The following is a 17693-nucleotide window of genomic DNA, read 5'->3' as shown; positions in this document are numbered from 1 at the left end:
TAAGCAATTTTAACCATGTATAAAACTACAGAACCCATGATTCTTCCCAGCCTAGCCAGGGGACCCGGCTAACTCCATGTGTCCCCAGACCTTACCTAGAATCTAATGGCTGTAAGACAGACAAGTCAAACAATTATTAAAAGTCACAGAAGCAGTTTATGACCTTAAAACATCCAGCAAAGAGTATCTGACCTGCCTAATTTAGACAAAGTGTGTGAACTTTGAAGACATTTTTATTTTACTTTACAAATAATCTTTAAACTGTCTTTATTTTTGAAAGATCAGAGTCATGTGATGTAAAAGCCATTAAAGTTTCCATTTTTCTGACAATGTTTAAGTGCTTATTTTTCTTTAAGCCAATTTTATTTTATTTTATTTTTGAGACAGAATCTCACTCAGTTGCCCAGACTGGAGTGCAGTGGCGTGATCTCAGCTCACTGCAACCTCCGCCTCCCAGGTTCAAGCGATTCTCTTGCCTCAGCCTCCTGAGTAGCTGGGATTACAGGCGTGTGCTACCACACCCGGCTATTTTATTTTTAGTAGAGATGGGGTTTCACCATGTTGGTCAGGCTGGTCTCGAACTCCTGACCTCGCCCTGGCCTCCCAAAGCGCTGGGATATAGGCATGAGCCACTGCGCCTGGCCCACGCCAATTATTTAGAGCTGTTTTATATAAACACTACATAACAGAGAAGAATACACAGAAATACAGGAATGAAGAATCAAGACAGAAGTCCATTGACAGAAGCTTTCAGAGGGAGAACAGGGGCTTTAAAACAGTATCTGTACACATATCAGCTTTAATTAAGTCGATTTCTAACTACAGAGCTCTCAAAAGAAAAATCATTTTAAAATCTCTTTTTACCGGATTTCAGCCAGGACATTTCTAGCTTTTGAACCTTTTACTAAAGGGAACTTCCTATGTGCAATCAATAAGCCTTAACTAAGGGGATGGATTAACCATGAACGCAGGAGGTATCTCCAAAGAGTTGGTAAGGAATTTTTAAAAGATCTAGAATCTCCCCAAAGGTAGTTCAGAGAAAAGAAAATTTTAAAAACCTGAAAAGATGTCTCAAAAGGCCAATCTTAGGTTCTACAACAGTGATGTTATCTGCGGGAGTAACTGGGAATCTGCGTATTTGACAATCTGGCAATGGTTCATGTCTTTGCCTTAGCAGCAATCAGGCTCCTCTCCTCCCCCATCCTGATGGCCTCCCATTAGTGTTACAGTTTGGGGCAAGTTTTGAGTTTGGGACAAGGCCTATTATCATTTAAACCATAGCCTAAAAGTCCTCCAAAGTTCACCTGGCCCAATAGCCCAAGAATATTAAAGGAAAGGCAAGACGGGGGATGGGTTAGCTTAACATACTGTTATAATTTTCTCATTGATAAAATTTTTGCAAAGGCGGTTTCAAAACTACCTTGGATTGAGGACCGTAGAGCAGAGGTAGATCCTGGGAAAACATCCAGCTTCCCTCCAAGCCTGAGGTTCACAGGCAGGTGCTTTCAAGATGAAAGACAGGGGAAGCATAAGGGGGTGTGTGCCCTGGGGTCCTGTGCTCAGCTCTCCAGGGACTTAGGCCACCTTTCTACAGGTAGCTCTTTTCCCACCTCCTTAACTATTTCCCACTGTTAACACGCAAACAATGAGCTCCTCCTCTATGCCAGATTCCCAGCTAATTACTTCCTACAGAGTTTCACATTTAGAGCCTGCAACTAGTCCATGGTTATCCTGATTTTACAGATGAGGAAACTGAGGCACGATGCCTGTTATACTACTATACTTGCCGTCTTTCCCCTTTCCCCACCTTCCTCTCCTGGGGATGAAGGGGCGGAAGGCAAAGTCACTAAATCAGGTCTCACCATCCGGGAAGTTCGACCAAGCACAGAGATACTCATTCTTGGAAGCACAACTCTAAAATATCCACAAAAGGGGAATCTATAGAGACACGAAGGATATTCGTGGTGGCCCGTGGCTGGAGGTGGGAGCAGAAATGGGTGAGAACCGAGTAGGAGCGATCTTATTGGGAATTGAAAATGTTCTAAAACTGCATCATGGTGATGTCTACACAACCCAGTAAATTTACCAAAAATCACTGAATGGTACACCTCAAAGAGGTGACTTTTGTGGCATGTCATTTATACCTCAATAACAATGTTTAAGAAAACTGACTTAATTTTAAGTCAGACTCAAGAGTTCTAAGTTAAATGACATATCTCTTAAAGCTGACGTCTTGGCAAGCCAAGGGCAAACATTTATGGCAAAGCCAAATGGAACAAAGTAATAGAGCTTGCAAAGGGGATGAGTGCCCAACCTGAATACACAATGTATCTAAGTCAACTCCAAGAGATAGAGAAAGCCAAACACCAGTAACTGCCCAACTCAGTGGTGTGGACAGAAAGAATTTCCACTCCAATGAACATCTGGGCCACCAGAAACCCATACAGAAAAATATATTTGTTGTCCAAATATAGAACACTGAATGGAAAAGCAAACAAAACAGGAAATTAGAGAAGGTTGAACATTTACTCTTAGATAGCAAACTACGAATCCAGCCCAAACTTCTCTCACAGCAAACGCCATGCAGAAAAATGGGATTAATGATCCCTGGGCTTGGTCCTCTGTTGTGCCAGACACATATTAGAAAGGAAAGAAAATTCAAAAAGGACAACTTACTCTGTGTTTTTATTATGCTTAAAGATGAACTGGGAAATAATGAAAGCATACAATATCTTGTTTCAACTAACTTTTCTAAAACCATGTCCAGGATATTCAAAAAATTACAAAACGTAACTAGAAACTAACTACTGGGTGGATATGAGCAGTACTGACTGAGATAAAAATGAAATGTTTCCATGAGCTAATCTTATTCTATATTTAGTTTGAGTACACTAATATAATTAACTAAGGTTATATAATTTTGCTAACTTCAAATTTTCACTTATAAAGCTTCACATACAATTATCTGAACTAAAATTGATTTGATTTTTATTTTTGTAGAAAGATGAAAATGGTTAATTTCAATAATCCTGTCTTCCTAATAAGAAGTTACTGTCTTCATTGATATAAATTATGTAGATGGTGCTTCAACAATGCTCTAAAGTTTGTTTTCATAATCTCTTTCAAGGTTAGTGTACTCACAGATTCCACTTCCCAGGGGCTTTTACCATTTGGCCTTCCCATTCCCCTACATACCTCTGTGCCTCAAACTCCCAGAAACTAAACCTAGACAGCTGCCCCTTGAAAGCACAGGAAGTGTGCGCTTAAGAAATAAAGTCAATTCTGGTGCAGGCTTCAGAGGTCAGCCGACTTAGGGTCATTCTCTGAGATACACTTCTGAAAGATTATATAGGGTGATTTGGATGGCAAATAAGCAAATGATTAATTAAGAGTGTCATCACTCAACAACAAAGACAGGAGAGGATTCCAGTTCACAGCTGAAGCAATTCAGTGGTTCCAATATGAAGTCAAGACCAGTCTAAGGCTTAAAGCGTCTGGCTAAAAGCAAAATATATTGTGCCATCTCTTTCCTCTTAAAGGGGTTGGGCTGTGGAGTCAGATAAGGTATATTCCCAAATATACTCTGCATCTGCTTTATGGTTCATTACAACTAAATTTCTTACTGGGGCCTAAATGCATTGGTCTCTGGAGAAGGGAGATAGGTGCATCAATCTAGATAGTAAAAAATTCTACTTCCTGTTTCTCCTCTCTTCACAGTGAGTGCCTTCTGAGTATTACCATAAAGAGAAGCAACAGGTTTTTTAAAAAGTAGACACAAATATTTCAGCTTATCAAAGGACAAATGGAGGTCTACATAGATTCTGATGAGCATTAATCATGGTCGGCATTAGGCATCCTGCTGATACACGGAAATCTACAAGTACTGCTCCTGGCAGGCTTTCTAATGCACTGCGCAAGTGTATGAGCATCATTTCATATAACAAAGTTATGTTGCGAATTCAATATTCACAAAGAAGAAAACAGATGCAAACACCAAAAATTACACACAAAAACTAAAGCTGACATATCAATTCTCTCAAGTTAAACAAACTAAAAACTGGTCTGGAAACCCAGAACCACTTGAGGTTGGCATTTCATCTCATGAAAACCAAACCTTCAGCCATTCTAAGCAAATGAGCTCAGCCAGAAGACCTTAAATTTAGAGATGATTCCTATTTCTCACCTCCACAGCCCACAATGTGGTCTGAGTTGTGAATATAATTTTTATGTTTATTCACTCTGTAACACCAGTAGTGTAGCAGCAACTCAGAAAAAAAAAAAAAACCTAATGAGGCCAGGCGTGGTGGCTCACGCCTGTAATTCCAGCACTTTGGGAGGCCGAGGCAGGCAGATCACTTGAGGTCAGGAGTTCGAAATCAGCCTGGCCAACATGGTGAAACCCCATCTCTACTAAAAATAAAACAATTAGCCAGGCGTGGTGGTGGTGGGCACCTGTAATCCCAGCTACTCGGGATGCTGAGGCAGGAGAATTGCTTAAACTTGGGAGACAGACGTTGCAGTGAGCTGAGCACTCCAGCCTGGGCGACAGAGCCAGACTCCATCTCAAAAAAACAAACAAACAAAAAACACCAATGAGAAATGCAAAAAACCAAAACACTTAATAACCATGATAGATGAAATATGTCTCAAAAACAAAAACAGCAGGTCACAGTGGCTCACGCCGGTAATCCCACCACTTTGGGAGACCAAGGTGGGCGGATCACCTGAGGTCAGGAGTTTGAGACCAGCCTGGCCAACATGGCAAAACCCCGTCTCTACTAAAAATACAAAAATTAGCCAGGTGCAGTGGCAGGCGCCTGTAATCCCAGCAACTTGGGAGGCTGAGGCAGGAGAACCGCTTGAACCCAGGAGGCGGAGGTTGCAGTGAGTTGAGATCACGCCACTACACTCTAGCCTAGGCGACAGAGTGAGACTCTGCCTCAAAAAACAAACAAACAAATAACCAGATTTAAAGATTTAAAGCACCCTAGGACTTTTATCACAACTCAATTCCAGTACAATCTCACGTTGATGTCTTTGAAATTCTGAAGCATTTCTGCAGCAAAACGCCTAATTCTCCAGAGCCCTGAGGGCATCCGTCAATGAAATCGGCTGATTTATAAACAGAATTCAGTGATTATGAAAACAATGCAGTCATAAAATGCTTAAAAAGCATAGCATTGTTCCAAGGTTTCCTTGTGGACCTGCAAACAGGTACTGTCATCTAGTTCGAAACAAGCGCATTTTTTCAGCTTTAAAAACAACACGCAAAATACAATAGATCCAGTATGTGCATGGTTCCCTGTTATTGCATATTCTTTCTTCCCTAAGTCAAATCACTAATACCTGTACCTCTGGAACGATGTCCAATCCTTAAGCTGGTGGATCTCAAAGTTACTTAACGCACACACATGTGCGTGCAAACGCACACATACCTTAGTAGCTGAAGTCAGAGGAAAGGGGAGTACAACTGTGTCCTACCTGCAGGCAGGGACGTTAGTATCACCCCCTCTTCCAGCCTTTGGGGACCTACATCATAAATGTTTTTTTCATCATATATCCTTTTCAGCAAAAAAGTTTTCAGAAGGTGCTCCTAACTCATGTAATTTATTTATTAAATATATAAAATACTCAAGTAACATGCATTTCATGGACAAGAAATATATTTTTTACAAGTATTAGAGATTTTCTTAATGGACATTTTCATAATTTCTTCCTGCATCCCAATAAATCTTGCTGTGCACCTGCCAGAGGGCATGAAACTCACTAAGACCCTTTTGGGAATTAAAATCTGAAACAAGTCATTTCTGTCCCCTGTCCTTCCCCCAAATTTAGAGACTACTGGCTTAAAGGAATTACACTGAGTCTCATAAAATTTAACAGAGCATCCCGTGACATGTAATATCAACAAGTATCTCTCCTTGCTCTCATCTGGTCTACAATAATTTCTGTCATGTACTGGACAGGGAAGATTATTCATTCTTATTTTCACGAACTTATGAGCTGAGTGCATCTCAAAGGTTAGGCTTTTTGAAGTATCCTAAGACAGATCCCTGGAAATGGCTGAAGTTGACATAGAACCACTGTGTCTTGAAAATGCAAGCTGAATCTGGTATTTTCTTCATAATCAAATTGGGAATTAAACCAAACCCCCTTCAAAGGTGGGGGACAGAACTGTCCCAAATGAGAACCATTAGTTGGCTGCAACATTCCAGAGCTCAACGTTGAAAACACTGTTCCAATAAGCAAGCATCTTTTCTACCTTCATTTCTAAAGCTTCCCTTTCTCCTGAACCCGCCGCCTATCATGCCCCATCTCAATCTCTCTGATCCCATCGGACAAGAACAAACCTAGACAAGAAAAGATAACAGTACCCGACTTCCTCTGAACAGGTCCTCCAGACTCTCCTGCTACTGTCAGAAGTTCGCAATTGCTGTTTTCAAGTTTATAATTTTGAATTCTTGAGTTTTTATCAACATGGAGCTGGCATTACAGTTGTGTAGGATTCAAATGCTTGATAAGATTCTGTTGAAAAAAGAACTGAAGGCAAGGACACAAGTTTATTCTGTTCCCCAAATGAACCAAATGGCAGGGACGTCAATTTCCTATTCAGGGATATCAATTCTCTACGCTTTCGGGAAATACAATCTGAAACTGTGAAGCCACCTGGACTTTTATAGCACCTGGGAATTACCTTTGCATATTGGCACTACCGATTTTTACATGGCAGACTTTGGCGACAGTTCTCCACTCAACTTCATTTCTCATCTTCACATAGATGACAAGGTAACAGTGACAACTAAAGGAGCACAAGCGTCCAGGCTGACACAGAATTACCCAATTACCCACAGTGCACCAGAAACTGAAATCACGACTCAGTCCTGCTGAATTTTCCTCCAGTTCTTAAAATGATTTTTTTTTTTTTTTTGAGACGGAGTCTTGCTCTGTCACCCAGGCTGGAGTGCAGTGGCGCAATCTTGGCTCACTGCAAGCTCCACCTCCATGGTTCACGCCATTCTCCTGTCTCAGCCTCCCAAGGAGCTGGGACTATAGGCGCCCACCACCATGCCTGGCTAATTTTTTGTATTTTTAGTAGAGACGGGGTTTCACCGTGTTAGCTAGAATGGTCTCGATCTCCTGACCTCGTGATCTGCCCCCCTCAGCCTCCCAAAGTGCTGGGGGGCATGAGCCACCACACCTGGCCTCTTAAAATTATTTTATATGGTCTTGCCGTATTAAAGTATATGTTGGCCAGGAACAGTAGCTCACAACTGTAATCGCAGCACTTTGGGAGGCCGATGCAGGAAGATTGCTTGAGTCCAGGTGCTCAAGACCAGCCTGGGCAACACAGCAAGACCCAATCTCTAGAAAAAAATTGAAAATTAAAAAAAAAAAAAAAGAAAGAAAAAAAAAAAGCTGGACATGCTGACTTGTGCCTGTCGGCCCAGCTACTTGGAAGGCTGAGGCAGAAGGATCACTTGAGCCCAGAAAGCCAAGGCTGCAGTGAGCTATGATCAGGGCAACAGAGCAAGACCCCATCTCTAAAAATATATAAATAAAGTATTTGTTATTATTGATTTAAGGAATAAAATGGCACCATGTACAATAAGCTTCTTTTTGTCCAAATTCCCTTCTATCAGGAAATTCAGACAAGCAAAAATGCTCGCAGCACTGAACAATACTGCACATTCACATGGACTCTAAATCCTAACAACAGGCAGGTCCCTAATTGGAAAGAGTCAAGCCTAAAGGGGACACATGCCCTTCTCTTCTTGCTCCGACATGATGGTGCTGGGGATGCAGTTTCAACAGACCCGAAGGAAGGTTTCAGCGTCTTAGAGAGCTGGCCGGGAAGGTTACCGGGCAGGAGAGAGCCTCACCTCCTCCCTACTCCCATATTCTAGCCTGGGCAGGTGTTCCAGAAAGGAAAGAGCCCTGTGCAGGCTATCTGGGGTCATAATCGGTTCCAGGCTCAAGGGAAACAAGCAGAGAAAACTCTCATGTTTTCTTTAAAGCATTCCGGCTACATCCACCACGATAGGAAAAATGACAAGAATTCAAGGCAGACACCCAGGTCAAGAATAAACACTGTGAGTTTTGCCGTGAGCATTGTTTGTGCTTCTTTCACAGGGTCTCCTGGGGCTGGAGAACTGCCGCACTCCCCGGAATCACTCAGAGGCGCCCAGCAGCACAAAGCGCCTTCTGACTCGCTGTGGGTTTCTGAACTAAAATGCGCAACTAACTTATCAATGTTTACCAAAATATTGCTTATTTTAATCATGGGAAAACTGATACTCTAGGCACCGGACATAAACAACTGTCACTTTATCCCAATGTTTAGTTAACATAAAACCGTCATCCTTAACCAGTCTGAAAAAAACATGGCCTCCCAGACCTTGAAGCAGGGTCCATCTTCCAAACCAAATCTTCACACCTGGGAGGGAGGAAAAGGCTTGAGGCCACTCATCCAGCCCTTTAACTCTACACGGTAGGACATGCACAGGTTCTGTGACTTCACACAACCAGGTAGACCACCTCAGGCAGGACAAAAGTCACCAAAATGCCAGGACAAGGATTATATTAGAAAACATGCCACGTCATGAGATCACAGAAAGCGACATATGGCCCAGAGTAAAACACAGGTTAGCAGCTCCATAGAAGCACAGATGTAGGAATTCATTTTTTTATTTCTACAACAAAGGCAACAACAACTTGATATTTTTAGCCTATTTTATATTTACGTGATTAACCCATTGGGAAAACGGCAAAGGTCCTTAATGAACATGTATCCTGTTTTTAAACTAAAGCCATGACTATAACCTTCTGATACATTTCACATATGAAGTACCTTTTGGTAGGACTGTGCAATAAAGGTGAGGGTAACATCCTCTAAAAGGACATCAGAGGTCGGGCGTGGTTGCTCACACCTGTAATTCCAGTAGTTTGGGAGGCCGAGGCGAGTGGATCATCTGAAGTCAGGAGTTCGAGACCAGCCTGACCAACATGGTGAAATGCCATCTCTACTAAAAATACAAAATTAGCCGGGCATGGTGGTGCATGCCTGTAATCCCAGCTACTCGGGAGGCTGAAGCAGGAGAATTGCTTGATCCCGGGAAGCGGAGGTTGCAGTGAGGAGAGATCATGCCACTGCACTCCAACCTGGGAAACACGAATGAAACTCTGTCTCAAAAAAACAAAAACAAAAACACGACATTAAAAAATGTCCCATCTGAAACAATGAGGCATCAAGAACTAACTGGCATAGAACAAAGAGGAAATAAATAGGCCGAGCGTGCTGGCTTACGCCTGTAATCCCAGCACTTTGGGAGGCTAAGCAGGTGGATCACCTGAGGTCAGGAGTTCGAGACCAGCTTGACCAACATGGTGAAACCCATCTCTACTAAAAATACAAAAAAATTAGCCAGGCGTGGTGGCACATGCCTCTAGTCCCAGCTTCTCCGGAGGCTGAGGAGGAGAATCGCTTGAACTTGCGGGCGGAGATCGCGCCACCGCACTCTACCCTGGGCGACATAGTGAGACTCTGTCTCAAAATAAAAGAAAAAAGAGCAAATAACTAAAAGAGTATAATTGGATTGTTTGTAACACAAAGAATAAGTGCTTGAGGGAATGGATACCCCCATTCTCCATGATGTGATTATACACTGCACGACTATATCAAAATATCTAATGCACCCCATAAATATATACACCTACGTATCCAGAAAAATTTTTTAAAAATTTTAAAAAGGAGCAAAGCTTTAGCAGCCTCAACAACACACCTGATTTTTTTCCACTGTGGTTTCTTACATTAAGGAGCAAAGCTGTTTTTCCCTTGCTTGTGATAACATCTACAGTGCAAAATGTGCTGTTCTAAGAAAAGCGGTTAGCCAAAGCACACAAAGGCATGAAGTTCATGTGTCATCAGAGAGAGGAGGCAAAGGTGGTACTGGAAGAGCGGATGGATTCACCTAAGGCATTCCACCATGTGTTACATTCAGATGGGATCCCCAAGACCTCCAGAGCAGAGCAGATGGGTGGGTGCCCCAGATTCGGGGCTGGGGGGGTGACTGTGGAGGAACTGTGGGAGACAGAGCCATGAACATCTCTGGGCTGAGGAGATTGTTCTCTCTCCTGATGATGATGGTGGTGGTCACACCAATCTATGCATGTGTCAAGACTCATAATGCACCCAAAGAGACAAACTTACCATATGGTAATTTAAATAATAAAATTATATAGATACAGCCCTAAAATGTAAGAGGGAAAAGATAAGGAAAAAAACAAAGCAAACTACTAGACACCATCGTGACTGATGGTGATACCTTTCCAGACCCAATTCCCAACTTCAGAAAACAGGAAACTATAAGCATGTTAGGCTAGCCGGGCGCGATGGCTCATGCCCATAAGCCCAGCACTTTGGGAGGCCGAGGCGGGAGGATCGCCTGAGGTCAGAAGTTCGAGCCCAGCCTGGCCAACATGGTGAAACCCCACCTCTACTAAAAATACAAAAATCAGCCGGGTGTGGTGGAGCATGCCTGTAATCCCAGCTACTCAGGAGGCCGAGGCAGGAGAATCGCTTGAACCCGGGAGGCAGAGTGAGCCGAGATCGCACCACTGCACTCCAGCCTGGGCTGTGAGAGAGACTTCGTCTCAGAAAAAACAAACAAACAAACAAACAAAAAAGGCATGTTAGGCTCCAAGCATTATAATAATTCTATCTCGGTCGACTGAGTAAAGTGGCTCACACCTGTAATCTCAACACTTGGGGAGGTCAAGGAGGAAGGATCACTGGAGCCCAGGAGTTTGAGAGCAGCCTGGGCAACACAGTGAGAGCCTGTGTCTACTAAAAATAAAAATAAAAAAATTGCCAGGTATGGTAGTGCGCATTTGGTACTCCCAGCTACTTAGGAGGCTGAGGCAGGAGAATTGCTTAAGCCCAGAAGGTTGAGGCTGCAGCTAGCTATAATAATTGCACTGTCTCAAAATAAACAAACAAATAAAAACTAAATGAGAAATATAATAACTCTATCTCCTTTAATACAAGAAGCCTGGGAAATCTCTCTCTCCCTCTCCCCGACCCCTATATATATAATTACATATATATATATATATATATATATATATATATACACACACACCCCTACCCACCTCCTCTCTCAATGAGAAAATTAATGTTAGAGAAGTTCACTGATTTGCTCAAAGCTCCAGTCAGTGCACGGCAAGCTAGCTGCAAACCAGGTTTCCCTCATAGCTGTCCCCAGTGCCCAAGTTCAGCGGGAGCCCAGATTCCCCATGACCAGGCAGGGCTTGGGGCACCTCTGGGGCTCACTTGGACGTGGGGGCCAAGGTCCCGCAGCAGGACCACACTCTGGGAGCCCTTTTCCTACTGACACTTGGAAGAGGGTCTCCACGAGGAAAATGCAGGTCCACACCCAGCTGGCTCAACCTGTTTGCTAATTTAACAGTTGCAGGAAGGGAAATGTCTCCAGACATTGGCAAATGCCCCCTTCAAAAGTGGGGGACAAAACTGTCCCAAATGAGAACCATTAGTTGGCTGCAACATTCCAGAGCTCAACGTTGAAAATACTGTTCCAATAAGCAAGCATCTTTTCTACCTTCATTTCTAAAGCTTCCCTTTCTCCTGAACCCGCCGCCTATCATGCCCCATCTCAAATCTCTCTGATCCCATCGGACAAGAACAAACCTAGACAAGAAAAGGAAGCAGTACCCGACTTCCTCTGAAAACTCAACATATTCTCTCTTCCATCTTAACTTTAAATTTGTTCCAGTTCCATTTGTAACGGTTTCCAATTCACTTCTGCAACCTTCAGGCATGCGGTGGATTCTCCCTAAATACTGGATGGCGATGGCTGTGTGGGAGGGGGCCAGCTTGGGAGGCGCAGGCATCTGAAGTCAGGCTCCCGCTGGCCAGGCAGGCAGCAGCCCGGCGGACTCCTTAACGGCTGTCTTTCTCCCCTGGAGATCTGAAACGCCTCTCCTCAGCCTAGGCTCTTTGCCCTTTAGAAACATGTGGACTTCCTCGGCCCCTTCCCATATCCAGCTTTTCTTTTGGTTCTGGTGGGTTTCATGTTTGCCAGTCTGGCCAGCATGGTCCATGTGGTCGAGCCCCACAGAAAGTGAGGGCGGGAGTGGAGGGGGCAAGACCGGAGGTAAAAACTCGAGTCCAGTCTCCGGCTAACTAAAAATAGTTATGGGGGAAAAAAGTTTATCTTTCCAACTACAAAAAAAAAAGTGTTTACAATATGCCTTTAGTGTTGCTTCCTGGGTGGAACTGATTTTTCAATGCATGTGGTAGTGAAAGATTAACAACTTCTCGGATGTAGCATATTAGGTTTTTTTGCTTTTCCTAAGGGAGGAAAAAAAGCAAATCCAAGGCATCAGGAAAGTAGTGGGAGGATGGTCCTGCCTCGCTGGGCAGAGAAGCTGTGCTGATCAGCTAAGCCAGGAGGCCCACAGGGCACTGCTGCGGGGCAGAGCACCGGAATCTGGACGCCCTGCAGAAAACTGGGAGGGGGCCGGACCCAGGTTCTAGCGGAGGTGTGCTCCTATCCAGCAGGAGTAGATCGGATAATCTGAATTCCTGACCCTCGGGACCTGCTGGAGATGGCCTCCCTCTGCAGGGACCGTTTTCCCGCCTCTGTTCGTCACCTTAAAAGGTGAAAAAAAATCTTCTAACTAAGATGATGTTGTACAGAACCAGTGGTACTGATATAATTGATGGGAAAACTCCAGAAATTGAAACATTCACTTCTAAGTATGTCTACAATAAAGTTATTTTTGCAAACTGTTTCCTCTTTAAAACCACTGACAGAGAGAAGTTCTCTGAGCCCAGTAAAGGGGCAAAACGCCTGAGAGTGGGGGAGCGAGGGTGGCAGCACTACACCACAAATCTCCATATTTGCCCTACAGGTGTGTGTTCTACTAAGGGCTGGAATCGCCTTAAGGGCCGGTGATCCAGTGATGAACAACTTTTGTTGTTTGCATTAGTTACCCAGCTTGGTGGCTTTCCACAAAAATCTGCAGCACATTTGAGACAGGACTACCCTTTAAAATAAACGCGTCATACTCAACGTTCTTCTGTATTTTATTTTTCCTAATTACATCTTTTCTAGGAAGGACTTGTAAACTTTTCATAAAATCGTCAAGTGCCACTTCCAACACCAAAGCCACTGCCTGGAACCTTAGCAGGGAGGTTGCCTTCCTTCCCCCTCGCCTTCCAGGTTAAACCAGGGACTGGGCGATGTTTCAGGAGAGGAAAACATCCAAAAGGCAGGTCAAACCACACATGACAATGCAAAGCAGAAACAGATGCAAATACAATAGAGGGTAGGTTTTTGTTTCTTTTTAGGTTTTGCTCCAGAACATCACTGACTCGAGAATAAACGTCAGTCCCTACCTTTGTGGAACGTCCAACGCAGCTGGCTGGGGGAACACGAGGCCTTGCAGGGAGCGAGCCCCGGCCCCGGTCTGACGGAACACAGGCGACGCACGTGAAGTCCAGGCCCTATCCCAGCGCAGGCGGGCCTCCAGCGACCCACAGTTGTCACATATCCGGCCAGCGCCGACTCCCGAAGGCGCACTCCCCATACTCCACTCCGAGCACCGGTCCCATCGTTAGGGAAGGTCCCCCTGGATAGCAAGGCCGGGGCCCAGGATCTGCGAGACCCACCCCACCCGCCCCGTCAGAGCCCAGGAGCAGCAACAGGTCTGCGCTCTCCCCGGGCGGCGCTCTGCAGACCCTCGACGGGCCAGGGGTGCCCCCAGCCCAGCCGTGCGCTCAGGCCGGGGAGATGGGCGGAGGACTGGGGCTCCCGACTTCCTTGACAGTTTCTGCGCGTCAGAAACTGAGCAGACACGGGGCCCGCGCCACCTCGCCCGCCGCTTGCCCCACTCCGCGAGGCTGCGCTTCCACCCGGGTCCGGGAGGGCCGGCCCGCGTCCCGGGTATGAATGGGGCTCTTCTCCCCAACAGCGGGGAAATCCCGCCACCGCCCTCCACCCCGGTCCCACGAGCCCGCGGTGGCGCAGGTTTGCCCAGCAAGCCCCAGGATCGGCAGACAAAGGGGCACCGGAGGAAAAGCCGAGCGCTTCCCTAAACTTACCGGCCACTTCCCCCTCCCCAAAACAAAGGAGCCCCCCGCCGACCTCCGTCTCTCCCCGCAAGGCGCGCCGGCACTTCGGGGAGCGGCCACCTCGGGGTATTGTTCAGGCTCCTGGGAGCGCGCCGCACCCCAGTCCGAGCGCCGCGGGGACAGTTGGCGACGTGCACCTACAGGAGTTCCAGGGGCGGGTGGAGCGTTCGGGCGCCCCGAGCCGCCGGCCGGACCCTGGAGGGTCAGCGCGGGACCCGCCTCCCCGCAGAAGTTTGCGGACCCCGCGCCCGGCCCGCCGAGCCCTGCGCACTCACCTCGTCGCGAGCAGCGCAACTTGTGGCGGCGCCGCGCGCCCGGCCGCGCTCCGAACCTCCCTCCGGCCGGCAGCCTCCGAGCCCCGGCCGTGCGGCGGCCGAAGAGGGCCCGGCGCCCCAGAGCAGCCGCGCGCCGCCCCCGGGCCGCCCCCGCCCCGCCGCCGCCGAGTCCCGGAGAGAGCGCGGGCGCTGGAAAGTTTCGGTGGCGAATGGCGGCCTGAGGGCGCTGCGGCGGCGGCGGCGGGGCGGGGGCGCTGGCGGCTCCTCGCTCCCAAGCGCGGAGTGGGGGCGCTGAGGCGGGCGCGGCGGCGGCGGCGGCGGCGGCGGCGGCGGCAGCGGGAGAGGGCGGGACAGCGGGAGGGACTGGCACAGGCAGTGACCTCCACGGGGAGCTGCCGCGAGCGCGCGGACCCCAGCCAGGAGGACCGCCAGGGGTCCGCCCCCGCCGCCGGCCCCTCCCTCACGGCCGTGGGAGGGGACCCGGCGTACCACCCGGCCCCGCCCCTGCGCCCCGGGGGAGCCGCGTCCCGAACCAGCCCCTCCCCCACGAGGGTAGGGACTCCGGCCCTGCCCCTCCCCCGCGGCTCCTAGTGGGGACCCGCGTCCCAACCCAGCCCCTGCCCCACGGTCGGGGGACCAGCGTCCCTATCAAGCCCGCCCCGCTCCCCCACGCCTAGGGTGGGTGAGGGGAACCCGGGCCTCTCCCTAGTTGCTCCGGTCCCGGTCCCTTCCCCGTGGCCTCCGTGGGACTGAGAGGACCCCAGGGCTACCCCCATCACATCCCAAACCCAGCCTTTCCACGACTGCCTCGAGGGGACGGGAACCTCGGCCACCCCCTCAGTTTCTAGGGGGCAGGGTAACCTCGGTCACTGCTAAAGTGTTACCCTCCCCCACCCCAAAAAGGAAGCCACCCGGCTGCCCCAACAGAACCCCCTGCCACCTGCCCGATGGTGAATCTCCCTCAAAATCGGCGTCTTAGAAGACACCCCAGTAGTCTTTACCCCAGCTCAAAAAGTGGGGGTTCCGGCGGAGCCTCGACCTTTGCAAAACACCTCCCAAGAAGAGCCAGAAATGCTTAGGGACAAACTCAGACACACAGGCATAGGCGCCAGGTACTCGGGTGTGGGGGCTGAGGAGGTTGGGGGGACCTGGGCACTCGGGCCTCATCACTCCCACCCCAACCCCCCAGGCTTCAGCCCTCTGGCCCTTGCAAAGTGCTTTATGTTGCAATGGGCCTGGCCCCGGTGTACCTAAGTCCCCAGCGCTCCTTCCTCCCCTCCACGTAGGCTACTCCCCACCACTCGCAGCCTTAATTCAGTTAAACAGATCTCCACTCCCCCTCCCCAGCACCTCTGGGGTCAGCCTTGTTGAATATTTTTCAAATATTCTTGCCCCTTCCTTTACTATATAATGAGCTTCGTGCTAAGAGCCCGGTGCACTCAGCAATCTAAACTATAACCTCACTTGCTCTTCCTCGAACTCTAGACCATTTGTTGTTCTGGTTGTAGGGGGAGGGGGACCCAAGGTGAGGTTTTTGTTTTTTTGTTTTTGTTTTTGTTTTTCTGAGAAGGAGTCTCGCTCTGTCGCCCAAGCTGGAGTGCAGTGGCGCGCTGTCGGCTCATTGCAACCTCCACCACCCTGGTTCAAGCAATTCCCCTGCCTCAGCCTCCCGAGTAGCTGGGATTACAGGTGCATGCCACCACGCCCAGCTAAATTTTTTTGTATTTTTAGTAGAGACGGGGTTTCACCATATTGGCCAGACTGGTCTGAACTCCTGACCTCAGGCAATCCGCCGGCCTCGGCCTCCCAAAGTGCTGGGATTACAGGCGTGAGCCACCGTGCCCGGCCGGAGGTGAGTTTTTAAGAGGCCGGTCCTCCACCAAAACGGCGGACCTCAAAATTACCCTGCAAAATATTGCTGTAAAACGTCAATGATGCAAAACGACTGTTGCTACACCATCATTAGAGGACATCAATAAAAAAATACACACTTACACAGTCTCCATAATTGTGAATCAGCAGAATAGATTGTGTCTTATTATGTATCAGTTGCCATTCAAGGCCCCCCAGAAGGACATGGTGGGGCCTTCCCTTGAGCCTGCCCTTCGTTGCTCCTGGGCTCCCTGGGCTTGTGCAGACTGATGCTGAGGTATTACATGCAATAGAAAAACGAAGGGTGCAATAGAAAACCCGAGCGAGCTCATGATGCAACCCTGCCCTGGCTACACGTGCTTCCCTTCCCCCACCGCCTGCTGGTGGGAGCGCTGCGTTTTTTCCGCCTGTAGGGTCACATTGTGGTTGATTGATTCTCCTTTCGCCTTGCTCAGTCATTCAGATTTGGAAAGTAAATAACAAGTTGACATCATTACAGCTCTGGGCTTTACGCGGACGCAGCCCTCGGCTACCGCACACTCTGGAGTAGCTGCGCAGCCAACCGGCCTCCTAGCTTGCCAGACCTGCTTGTGGTTAGCAGTTGGAAATTCCAAGCTAAACTTGGTTAAAAGGCCTCTTTGTGTGTTTTGATTACTTGGCAGATGCCAGTCTTTTAAAGTATGGGAAAGTGGTGGAAATCCTCACTCTCAAACTGGAGCCCAGTGTGGCCAGGATTTACAGCTGAGCTCCTGTAATTGACAATGCAAAAGAGCTGAGAATTCATCTTGACTGTTTGACAATATCCCCATAATCCCACCAGCCTTATTACCCGTAAAGAGTATCTTTTATCATAGACTCACAGGACCCCAAAGGACACTGTAAGACCTAAGACAGGAAGAGAGACCGCCTACATTTATCGTGAAATCACCAAAATTCCTCTTTTTGAAATACTAGATGGACTGTAGGTGGGTGATAATTAGACTGTGTTATTTAATCTGTTTCAACGATTTTTCAAATGTGCAGTCCTATAAGGTGGGAGAAAACAAGGAGATAAAGTAGAGCGGGAAGGAGCTAGTGTATTCTGAGAAAGCTAAAGGATAACAGGGCGAGGGGTCCACAGTGATTTACACAGAAACCCACTGCACTAGCCATGTGCGTGTGTGCGCGTGTGTGCGCGTGTGTGTGCGTGTGTGTGTTGCAAACACTTATTTTCAGTTATTGACTGGAGGGAGGGGAAAACAAGAATCTGCTTGCAACAAATACTACCAGCATTCCCCATAAACAGTACCCAAAATTTTAATTAAAAGGCAGTAGGAATTCACACAAATATACTTAACTAATCTTTCACAAAGGAGCAAAGGCAATTCATCCTTTTTAACAAGTGGTGCTGGAAC

General features: G+C 47.6%; 1 protein-coding gene across 1 annotated transcript in view; it reads right to left on the bottom strand.

Moving 5' to 3' along the window:
- Positions 1-17083, bottom strand: part of LOC134809366 (uncharacterized) — a 43818-nt gene extending 26735 nt beyond the window's left edge. Inside the window, exons 1-2 of the mRNA XM_063804892.1 lie at positions 17005-17083; positions 14428-15044 (exon numbers count right to left, since the gene is read on the bottom strand). Coding sequence (XP_063660962.1) covers positions 14428-15044; positions 17005-17083 — 696 coding nt within the window. The remainder of the gene's footprint in view (positions 1-14427; positions 15045-17004) is intronic.
- Between the last annotated feature and the right edge of the window lie 610 nt (positions 17084-17693).

Source organism: Pan troglodytes, chromosome X (genome assembly GCF_028858775.2).
Source record: "Pan troglodytes isolate AG18354 chromosome X, NHGRI_mPanTro3-v2.0_pri, whole genome shotgun sequence".
Lineage (NCBI taxonomy): Eukaryota > Metazoa > Chordata > Mammalia > Primates > Hominidae > Pan > Pan troglodytes.
This window is presented reverse-complemented; position numbering and strand designations above follow the sequence as displayed.